Genomic DNA, 11,417 nt, shown 5'->3' with positions numbered 1-11,417 from the left:
GCTTTGTCCATCCCAAAGCATCGACTTCCAGGGCAGATGAGCGCCTCCTCCCAGCTGGATGGACCTGGGAGCTTCGGAGGGCATGGTGACCAGGCCAGGGCACTCAGGCCACTGCCGCTGAAGGTCCACCTGGGTGGGGTGGAGTCATTCCTACGGCTGGGAGGCACCAGGTAGCCGAGGCTCAGTGGGTAGGAAATGACTGATGCCCGTTTCCTGGTAACACACCATGGAAGCAAGCGGTGCGTGCCAGCGTCCCACCTGGGCACATGCCCAGGCCTCCCCTACAGCTCGATGCCAGGGCTCCCCAAGTTGCTGGGCACTGTCTCCGGCGTCCAGCCCTCTCTGGGGACCGCAGTATGGACAGTTATTGTTCAGTGCGTCAGGGAATGCTGGAGCGTTTTGTGCACCAAGAAGGGTAGGGCACACACTTCCCTGAGCTCAGAGACCATCCCGGAGACAGGCAGGGAGTGGAGTGGGGTGGAAGTGAACCTTGTTCAAAATGAGACGTGACGGCTGACTCACAGCAGCCTTGGGGACAGACGCCTGGCACTCACTCGCCTGGCACTCACTCGGCCTCTCCTACCAGTTCACCAGGAAAGGTTTTCCCTCCTCAGCTCTGAGTCCCACATCTTGGTGGTGGGGGTGGGGGCTGGGAACAGGCTTCATGCCTTCCTGGTGAGTCGGGCAGGTCACGTGGGGCCCCAGGCTTTTTATCCGAGTGAGATGGGAGAGCCGGGAAGGTTTCTACAAAGAACATTTCAAAACAAAATTGGGACTTCAACCACTCTCCATGTCAGTCACCATCATGTTCATCCCCAAGAGATTTTTCATCAGCCCCCCAAGAGCCCCGCTGCCTGGGAAGCAACATGGAGAGCTGTCTCAGGCCTGGGGGGCGTTTCTGGGGGTGCAGTGTACATGCCCCCTCGGGCCGAGAACCACCCCCAGCCGCTCGGAGGGAGAAAGGAGACTTTCTACTGCCCAGTGTGTCTTGGACACCACAGGGCAGTTCTACTCCGCCGTCCAGGGTCACTGTGAGTTAGAACTGCCTCGATGAGTTTGTTTTTTTAATGGCTCTTAGTTTTTATCCTTCATGTTTATTCCCCATTTGATTTACAGACAGTGAGTCACATGGCGTCTGAAATGGACACATTCATGAGTTCTGACAGGCGCATCCGGCGTTTCTTCACCATCTCCCTCACCCAGGATTCCGAATTTTGTGGTCAAGGTTAGTCTCACCTGTTCTAGGTCAAAACTACATTTACTCTTCTGTCTGCCTTTCTCTGTGCTGAATGGATTTTCAGACTTGCCCATGCTGTTGCCTGTTGTCCCAGGAATTCAGTCCAGTCCAGCGGGGAACCCAGCAGCTGCGGTGCAGGGAGATGCCAGGCCCCTGCCAGTCACAATGAAAGGCAGTTCCGCCTGAGGGCGGCAGGATGGAGGGTTGGGAGCATTGCAGGGCTGGAGACCTGGTGGCTTTGTGGGTTGCCATGGTCAGCAGTTCAAAACCACCAGCGGCTGCTCGGGAGAAAGCCTGACCTTTCTACTACTGCAAAGTGGGGGAGTCGCGGAAACCCATAGGCAGCTGGGCTGTTCAGAAACTGCCGTGAACCTCAGGATCATTCTTTTGCGGGTTACACCCTCATTTAGAGGCAGGGGCTAAACGCTGGGTAGCAATGATTGCTGGGTCATTAGGTAAACACCCCTTTATTAGAAACTGTCCTTTCTGGGGAGGGGGCAGGGGAGGAACATTTGGTGCCTCTCCTCCCCCAACTTCTGAACTGTCAGTTGTAGAGTCAAGGCCGAGTGTACCCAATGACATCCCATTAGGGCGTTGGTTACCCTTGACAACAAATGGTGCTGGCTAAGCCCTTTTATGTGCCCTTGGTACAGTGCTAATTTTTAAACTGGGTTGTCTTTTTTTTGTCTTTAAGGGGGTTTATTAGTTTATCTTAATTTACCCAAGTCCAAAACTATGTATAAATGAAATTCTGGTTTTCTCCACAATCTCTTTTTTTAAAAAAACATTTTATTAGGGGCTCATACAACTGTTATCCCAATCCATACACACATCAATTGTGTAAAGCGCATTTGTACTTCATTCTCAAAACATTTTCTCTCCACTTAAACCCCCGATATTAGGTCCTCATTTTTCCCCTCCCTCCCCACTCCCACCTCCCTCGTGAGCCCTTGATAGTTTATAAATTGGTATTTTGTCATATCTTGCCCTGTCCGACGTCTCCCTTCACCCACTTTTCGGTTGTCTGTCCCCCAGGGAGGAGGTCACACACAGTTCCTTGTAATCGGTTCCCTCTTTCCTACCCATTCTCCCTTTACCCTCCCTGTTTCGCCACTCACACCACTGGTCCTGTAGGGCTCATCTGCCCTGGATTCCCTGTATTTTCAGTTCCTATCTGTATCAGTGTACATCCTCTGGTCTAGCCAGACTTGCAAGGTCGAATTCGAGTCATGGTAGTGGGAGCGGGGAGGAAACATTTAGGAACTAGAGGAAAGTTGTATTTCTCGTTGTTACATCGCACCTTGACTGGCTCATCTCCTCCCTGAGACCCCTCTAACTGGGTTGTCTTATGATAGCAAGACACACTTGCATGATTAATATGTTCAGGACACAAACCCTCTTGTCTGTCTATGTACCGCAAGTGTTCCCCCCGGGTCTGCGGTTTCTGTTCATTGGAGGGTTCTGAGCAGAGGGGGGACCAGGAACCACACAAGTTCTGGAAGGGTCACTGGCTCCCACTGGCTCACTGGTGGAGAATGGGGGAGCCAAGCGGAGGAGCGTCGGTAATCGTTCTGGTGAGAAATGACTGGCGTAGCCCCGGGAGGTAACAGGTGTGAAGTAGTCGGATTCTGGCAGCAGCACTGAAGGATTTGCCCCCACTGGAAGGAGTGGAGAAGACTTTGGGGAGTGGGTGGTGTTGGTGTCAAAGACTCAAAGGAGTTGCCCCTTGCTGGGAAGAGGAGTCCCGGGAGAAGCAAGGCTGAGAGGAAATTTCAGTTGGCTTCCAGACCCGGGAGGCCTGAAGAACCTCTTAGTCAGCCAAGTGAGGATGCTGGCTTCCTCGGTGAAAACAGTGGGAGGGAGGCGGCCGCTGCCGATGACCACACGAGTGTGAAGAGGAGGGTCCCAGCTGCCCTTAGGGACCTGGAACATGTGTTGCGCCAGGAAGGCAGGCGGAGCCACGGGAAGACGGTCTCAGTATTCAGCCGTGTTCCCCGAGGTGAGGGCTGGGGTGGCCAGCACCCTGGGCACTGCACCCCAAACTCTAACCCACACCCACACCTAAGAGAGGGAGGGGCTCCTGAAGCTGGGGCTGGGGTTGCCGAGGAGTCTGATGAGAAGAGTGGATTCATCTTCGAATACGTAGAAGCCCCCCCACCCCTTCCTGGGCCCACAATCAGAAAAATCACGGTTTCATCGTCCACTTTGAAACAACTTTATTAGAGGGCTGTTTGACACGACAGCTTCCAATTCTTTCTCAAGCGGTTCTTGGGCACATTGCCATCATCGCTATCTACCTTGCAGGTGATGTTTGCATTGATCTTTGCTTCCTATTGAAAGTGCCCTCGGCGGGCCATTCTCCTAGAATGGAAGTGCAGCCGTCGGCGGGCAGGCGTGAGAGTTACATGGTGGTGGAGCAAGGGCAGGAGCCCATCTTCCCCACGGGGACAAGGGAGGGAAAGAGCCGAGCTCCTCCGTCCCAGCACTCCATCCATCCATCCATCCATCCCAAGCTCTCGAAAGGCACCTCACGACCTTCTGACTCAAAATAAGGGGGTGAAATAACAACATTCTCCCAGTCCAGGAAATGATTTGGACATCCATCTTCAACACTCTTGGGATAGCTCCCAATCTTCTCGGCCCCAATCAAATCAGGCCTTCAGACACTGGGGTTTTCTGGGCTCTCCTTCCGGGACACACACCCAACAGGAAGCCCAGGCAGTGCTGGCCCACAAGACAAAGACAAGCCTGCACCTGCCCTGTCCTCCCTCGTGGGCCTCCAGCTCCGAGGACGGTCTCAGCTTCTTTGGACAGACAGGACATAGTTGTGGGCGGTGGGCAGGAGCGCCCGTGGTCCCTTTGTCCTCCTCTCTCCCCACCATGCGGTGTCGAGAAAGTACAACTCACCATGAACATAAATACGAAGATAAAAAGAACTTGAGAAGAACTGACTATTAATTAAACACATCTATAAAAATAGTTAGGACATAACTCTGTTCAAATAAATACAAAATAAATAGGTTCCGAGCAGTGTGATCCATTGTGTCAGTGGAATGTGAGGCTGGTCCCATTATGCCTTGGTCAGGGTTAGACATCCAGCCCCTGGGATGTCAGAGACAGACTGTAATGCAGAACTGCCCACCCCGTCTTCTCTCTGGAAGCAAAAAACCCCGCACATTCATCCAGCTTGTCTTTCTGAACAAAGACCCTTTTCCCAGTGATACGTAATTCGGGCTTTCACACCTGTTCCTTCTTTCACCCGGGGACAGAGGCATGGGACAGACGTGTCCCCCTGAGACACAGCCCCGCCTGCCACAGCGCAGGGACAGCAAGTTTGGTTCTGGGCTGGGGCCAGTCCTGACAGAGGCGGAGCCAGCTCGGAGTCCCAGGAGACACAAGCAGAGGGCAGAGCCCCCAGCCTGCAGGCACCGGCCTGTCTAGATGCCATGGGCCGTGACGGCAGGGAGCAGAGTGGCCACTCGTGCAAGCTCAGGACATCTGGGCCCATCTGCTGTCAGCTCACACGGCGGGGGGGGGGGCACAAAGGTTACTCTTGCCCCTTGCTCACAACGATCATGCCAGCAGCTCAGCCAGGCCAGCGGGGAGGTCAGGTGAAACCCTCTTTTACCGAAGGCTTGTGGGCAGGCGATCGGAGAGCGGGGGTGGGCGAGCCGCCCTCCTGTCTGGACACAGCAGAGGAAGGAGACGAGGGGGCCTGCGTGATGTTCTGGCAGCGAGCGCGACACGAGAGGACTAAGCCAGTCTCCAAGCTCTGCCCCTTGGCAGGCACTGAGGGACATGCCCCTGCCTCTGCGCTCAAGCGCCCGAGTCCCGCTGACTCCTGGACACCGAGGAACACCCACGGGGACAGGTGTCCCCTGGAATCCACGCGGGGACCAGCGGGACAAACCCAGGGGGCACGTTCTGGGGCGTCCCAGCTGGGCTTCATTCACAGAATGAGATGGCTACACGTCCTGGACCGAGGCCCGTCACCGAGACTGCACGCCCAGCGTGATCTTCAGGTTCTCGTACACCACGTAGCTGATGCTCACGGCGGGGATCACCTTCATGAAGTTGGGGGCCAGCCCTCGGTACAGGCCAAAGGCTCCCTCGGTCCGCAGGATCTGTTTGAAGAGGCTGCTCATGGTCACCTCCGGGGCGCCCTCAATGGAGGCTGCAGTGACAGGGATCTGTTGGTGCCTTTCCTCACTCAGCACCGCCCGACTCCCAGCTTGCCTCCCCGCCGGGGACAGACCCAGGCCCAGGCTTACCTTGTGCTTGCATGCGGGTCCTGACCAGTGCCAATGGGTAACTGGCCAGCTGTCCACAGGTGCTGGACATGGTGCCGCAGGCCAGGAGCACGAACACCCCGGGGTCTGCGCTGTTCACTGCGTAGCGCTGCAGCCAGGCGTTCTTGAGCGTCTGGAGGGGGGGTGCGGGTAGGGGTAAGTCAGAGGATCAGGGCGGGCTCGGCCTGCTTGTCTCTGGTTGTCAGTGGGGACGCCCTGGACAGGCCAGGGGGCACGGAGCGGGGCGGGGGGAGGAGGAGCACCTCCCTCCCCGGAAGGAAGCTGGACCTGTGTGTTCTAGAGCCCGCTCAGGAGGATGGCCTGGGGCTGCAGGGCCAGGCAGGGTGACAGGCGCATTGGCCGGTCCTTGCAGGGAACCAGACGTGCAGCCGCCGAGTCAATGCCAACCCATAGTGACCGTATAAGATAGGGTAGAACTGCCCCTGTGGCTTCCCCAGACGGCAACCCTTCATGGGAGTAGAACGCCTCATCTTTCTCCTGAGGAGAGAGGCTGGTGGTTTCCAACTGCAACTTGTAACCACTGGGCCACCAGGCTGCTCTTGCAGGGAAGGGGTAGTCTGTCAGGAACCCCCCCCCCCTCCCCGTGGTGGTGGTACCGATTCTATCTGACTCCTGAGTCTACACAGGGGAAGCCAGGCTGTTTCAGGTGATGAGGAGCTTAGCTGGGAGTATGCCTAGCACTTTACCTCGTAGACGGCCAGGTCGATGCCGGCATAGGGGATGATCCCCAGCATGTTGGGGACATAGCCTTTGTAGAAGGCTGCCATGCCCTCTCTGGCCAGGATCTTCCGGGCACAGTCCATCATGCCTGAGTACTGGCCTGTCTTCCGCAGGGCCATCCGGGTCTTCAGGACCTGCAAAGCCGGGTGGGATGCATGAGCATGGCCCCGTCATCACCCCCAGGCCCTGCTCCCATGGGCACTGCCCAGACCCCAGGACCAGGGCGGCTCCTCACCTCCATGGGGTAAATACTGCTTTGGGCGATGGCACCTGCCAGGGACCCTGCCACAAGCCTCTCGTGAATCCTCAGAGACTCCTGGTCACTGCTGACAAGACGCTTGATCTAGAACAGGGAGCAGACGGACACACGGATGCACCTGGGACCATCAGGCAGGCAGGCGGCCCATTTTATGCTGCCTGGATTTAAAAGGAAGGAACTGGCAACCAGTGGAACTGGTGGCCTCCCACCTCCGGCATGGCCTGGGTGGGCCTCGTGGGGGCGGGGAGGGGGGGGGCGGATGATGCTCAGTAAGCAGCAGCCGCTGGGGCTCCTGGGGAAGCTCCTCACCTGCTCGTACGCCATGAATTTGATGGCCGACTCGGGGGCGATTTTGAGGACATTGATGCCGTTGCCGCGCCATAGGGATTTGGCTCCTCCCTCGCGGATCATCTGGGTGAATCCGCCCACGATGCACATGTTGTTACTGCGGGAGGCATGGACCTGCGCAGGGGCATCAGTCTGTCAGAGAGATCTCACTGGTCTGACAGTGCTCCATGCTGACCTGACCCCGTGGGTGTGGCCAGTGGGCAGGCCCTGGCTTCTTGGGCTTCGGGGCTCACACACCACTGATTTGGGATCAAGCGGTGTTCACCACACCCTGCAGTGTATTGAGTATCTCCACGGGCACGGCTTTGAACAACGGAGCGCTCTCTATTACAGAAAAGCAGACAGCGCTCTGTAACGAGCCCCGAGAACCATCAAGCCCGTCACTCTCAGTCACCCCTTGGGTCCCTGGAACGCAGCCCCAGGCACTGCAGCTTGTATCACTGGAGCGCCTAGGGAGTCCGGTTTTGCTTTTCAATTTCTTAAAATTTGGCAAGGGTTTCAAGTCTCTTAATTTCACTTGAGGGAGGAAAGTGGGTGTTGGCGAGGCTGAGCTGTGTCCAGGGTCACACAGTTGGGAGGTACCCCAGGTGTGCCTCCCTGGCTCAGCACCGTGCTTTGAGTTCACACCTTCAGATCAAGGGAGGCGCTGCCCCCAAGAGTGCTCCTGGCACATAGGGATTCTGGGGTGACTGGTCACTGCTCAGACAGACGCCAAAGTCCAGCAGAGCTTCCTTGCGCAGGTTGATTTCGCAATTCTTCCCCTGACGTCAACCTGGCTTATCTTTGCCCTGTACACGTGGAGTCCAGCCCAGTCAAGGGACGGGGCCGTTGCCAACTGGCATCTGGGTCAACCTGGGCCTCCTCATTCATACCTGCCCCTCTGTGTGGCTCTGCGAGGTGTGCCACACCCGACTTCCCACTGGACTCACCTGTCCTAAGCCGGTCACCTGATGCCTGGCTTCCGTGGCTCAGATCAAATTAGATCCAGCTGTGCTATGGGTCACCTGAGCCTGGGTGTAACGTTCCCCTTGTGGGAGCAATAATTCCGGGGCCACGCACTGGGCTGGAGAAGGACGGGCCCCAAGCAAGGCCCCGGCTGGCCTTCCTGGCTTACCTGCATGAGCACCTTGAGTCTGTCCAGGGGAGCTGTGCAGGTTCTGGACACGGCCCCTGCCCCGCCTCCTGCCACAAGGTGTCTCCACCACATGCCCGTCTGTCTCTCCTCCACGGTGAACTCATCCGGCACCGTCAGGTTCTCGCCGACATCAAAGATCTGAGAGGAAGGCCCACAAAGGTCCCGGTTCCCTACTCAGGAGCGGAACCCGACACCGTGCGGAAAGTTCTGGCAGGCCGACTGGACCCAGAGTCCTCTAACCCTCTAGAATGGCCTGCACCCCAGCGGCCACACAGCTGGTAGGACTGAAGGCCAAGGCTTCTGGAGGGAGTCTGATGAGGACACCCCCCCCCCCCATACCCTGCCTGTGGCCTTGAGGGGCCCTGGTCTAGCATCTGAGCTGAGCAGGGAGCTACCTCTGTGGGACAGGCCTTTCAAAGGCCGCTGAGCAGCTCCAGCAGGAGCTGCTGACAGGGCCGGTTCAGCCGAGGGTCAGCAGGCTGTGCTGCGGGTCACGCCAGGGGATGGTCTCTGAAACCGATGTGTAACGGGATCATGCTGCTGGCAGAACATTACGCAAGCCCTGAGCAAACATGTTGGGGCTGTGACAGCTCTGGACCATCTGCTCCTGAGTCGGCCAGCTTCTCCTGTCCCCAGGGCAGCCGTCCAGAGACACGGGCCAGCTCCTAGTCTTGGGGAAGGCCACCTCATTCCACCCACTAAGACTCCAGGTGTCCCTGCAGAGCGAGGCCCTGGCACAGCCACTGGGCAGACAGGGGAGGACAAGCCCCCTGGCTTTGTCTCCCTGAGCTGGCAGAGCACGGCGGCTGAGAGACAGGCAGCTGAGAGGGTGAGCCAGGGGAAGCCGAGATGGCCACAGGGCTGCATTCTGAACACGCAATGACAGCTCTGACACGGGGAAGGAAGGTGAAGAATGGGTGCCACTGTGGGGCCAGAGAGGACCTCCACCATGGAAACGGGGCGGAGAGGCAGAAAATCAAACAACAGCTCCTCTATCTGCCTGTCTCGAGGGGCGCCACCTCCCCCCCACCCCCAGGAAGGCTTGGGAGAACGTGAAGTACTAGGGGAAGGGTTTATTTGGTGGGGGGTGGAGGCTCACCGTGGAATGCTTCCAGTACAGAATGATCTCCGGGATGTTCTCCACGGGGTGCAGCAGGTGGTAGTCCCTCCACTCGTTCCAGTCGATGGTCATCGTGCCGTTTCTGTCCATGCTGCAAGACAAGGGCCCACGCGGTTGTAGGGAGGCGTGTGTGTGTGTGTGTGTGTGTGTGCTGCGCCAGCACCCCCGCCTGCCAGCTGCACGGCCCACCTCTAGGCGAGCGGTGCCCCTCCTGTCCCTGATGAGCAAAAGGCGGGAGGGCTCCATGCCCCACTTTGCACAAAAAAATGGAACTCTGATGGCCCACGCAAACCCCATTCTGGCCACCTGGGTGACAACGAATACTTACTAGGTGACAGGGCCCCAGAAGCGGCCCGTTCGTATGCTGACAGACAGACAAGGGAGGTGCAGAGGAGAGAGGAGAAACAACACAGGTAAGTGCTCGGAGCGGGTGTTAGTGAAGCAGGCACACGCTGACAAGACGCCGGGGTGGGGGGGGCACACACGCACACGGCACGAGGACACCCCCCCTCCACCGCCACCCCACCCGGGGAGAGCCAGGGTCCTGAGGGCGTGGCAGAGAGAAAGGACCTCCTAGGGCCAACCCTGGCCACAGCTCCAAGCTCCCTACCCCCGAGGGCCCCCATCCCTGGGAGCTCCTTTTCCGGGAAGCATGCTAGGTGGGGCACAATTGGAGCTGCTGGTCTCCCTTCACCTACTTGAAACCCCCCAACCAGCTGGCCTCTTCTTGTCATGGGTCACTGGGGGCTGGGCACAATGCCAGGGGGCGGGAGTGAGAGCTACGGGAGGGTCTGGGGAGGGGCCACCTGTTCATCCTTGCAAATCAGAGGAAGGCAAAGTTCAAGAGGTGCAGTTAGAGCGCATCGCGCGCGAGGCGCCCTTAACCACTGACCTCTTGAGAATTTTCTCTGCCTGCTGCTCAGATATCTTGACGCCCAGGTCCCGCAGGGACTGCATGATCTCCTGCGCGTCGATGCGTCCTGTCGCAACAAAGGCCGCCAGTGAGGGGCTGCTCACCCTGGGGAGTCCCAAGGCCAGGCTGCAGGTGGCCCCAGAAGGCCACACTCACCATCATTCTTTTTGTCTAAACTCTTAAACACCAGCCTCAGTTTCTTCTCGTGGTCTTGGAGGTAATGGACAAACTCCTCAAAGTCCAGCTGCCCATCCAGGTCCTTATCTCCGGCTTGCACGATTTTCTGCAAAACAAAAGGGAGGTTCCGTCCTCAGCGGGGGCAGCAGCCTGTCCCTGTCCCGTGTGCGGAGGGCCCTGTCTCAAGGAATACCGGTGCCAACCTGGGGGCAGACGGGGTCCCCACAACACAAGACACATCTCCCAGAGCTACCAGGGCATCCGAGTGCTGGGCAGCACACGAGCGAGAGCTCTCCTGGCTTCCCTTCAGATGGGGAGAAAGGGGAGCTCTGGGGGGGTCCCCAGACCAAGGACAGTCCTGGTGGGCTGTGCTCAACCGAGGCCTTAGCAGAGTATTTGACCTCATTTCTACACTCGCAGCCACAGGCATGGAAAACTGCCCTCTTTTGAGAAAGATCCCCATTGTTCTGAGATAGAAATGTTTTCAGATACATGCTCTCCAGGCCAGATAATGTGTCCCTAGCCCGCAAAAGCCCTCCATTCAGTGGCAGTCTTAAAGGAGCTACCAGATGAATCATTTCTGTGAGTCTTCTGTGCCTGGAGGGTACCTAGAACAATCCGGTTCTATCTAGCCCATGTACTGTAAAATGAGCAGCCCCCTGGGGAGGGCTCAGGAGGTCTGAGGTCAACTAGCACTAAGTCAAGATGCAGACTCACCTCATTGCTGGTTTGTTAAGTTACCCGCTTATGATATTGCCTATTGATTATGCTGTATGTTGGCTGTATCATGTATGCCTTATGAAAGATCTGTAAGCCCCATTATGATATCCACTGGAAAATGCATTCCCTCTCAGTCCTGACACGGGACAAGGAGCCCCTGTGCCCCACTGTCTGTCTGTCTTTAGTATTTTCCACAATCGCAAAGCTGCTCCTGAGGGTCCGTTTGAGTGTTGGGGATCCCCCCTCACCCCAACAGAGAGCTTGCTACCTTCTCAGGACAAGTAGCCTGAGAACCAGCTTGGTGCTCAACCAGGGTTAGCTGTTCGTCTCCTCCACCGCGCTGTCCCTGGCAACAACCTCAATCCCAGAAACTGCACTGGCCACAGAACCCGCCGGTCCAACGTGGGAGTGTAGGGGAGAGCTGGCGCCTGCCAATGCCTGCCTGGCAGAAGCACTGCCAGGAGCACTTGGGAGCCAG

The 11,417-nt window shown here is 57.5% G+C and overlaps 1 protein-coding gene across 6 annotated transcripts in view; it reads right to left on the bottom strand.

The window, feature by feature from the left end:
- Positions 1–3,436: 3,436 nt before the first annotated feature.
- The window catches only part of SLC25A25 (solute carrier family 25 member 25), a 31,650-nt gene continuing 23,669 nt past the window's right edge, over positions 3,437–11,417 (bottom strand). For 3 of the 6 annotated variants that reach the window (XM_030885120.2, XM_004713285.3, XM_045288600.1), the window contains exons 2-11: positions 10,199–10,325; positions 10,022–10,109; positions 9,458–9,493; positions 9,109–9,220; positions 7,989–8,147; positions 6,836–6,988; positions 6,503–6,610; positions 6,234–6,401; positions 5,509–5,659; positions 3,437–5,411 (exon numbers count right to left, since the gene is read on the bottom strand). In XM_030885120.2, coding sequence (XP_030740980.1) covers positions 5,227–5,411; positions 5,509–5,659; positions 6,234–6,401; positions 6,503–6,610; positions 6,836–6,988; positions 7,989–8,147; positions 9,109–9,220; positions 9,458–9,493; positions 10,022–10,109; positions 10,199–10,325 — 1,287 coding nt within the window. In that variant the 3' untranslated portion in view covers positions 3,437–5,226. The remainder of the gene's footprint in view (positions 5,412–5,508; positions 5,660–6,233; positions 6,402–6,502; positions 6,611–6,835; positions 6,989–7,988; positions 8,148–9,108; positions 9,221–9,457; positions 9,494–10,021; positions 10,110–10,198; positions 10,326–11,417) is intronic. The other 3 variants (XM_004713282.2, XM_004713283.2, XM_004713284.2) reach the window with 1 other exon arrangement.

Source organism: Echinops telfairi, unplaced genomic scaffold (assembly GCF_000313985.2).
Source record: "Echinops telfairi isolate 266 unplaced genomic scaffold, ASM31398v2 ScPeMD7_22;HRSCAF=79, whole genome shotgun sequence".
Lineage (NCBI taxonomy): Eukaryota > Metazoa > Chordata > Mammalia > Afrosoricida > Tenrecidae > Echinops > Echinops telfairi.
Note: the sequence above shows the minus strand (reverse complement) of the source record. Positions and strands in the feature narration are given on the sequence as shown.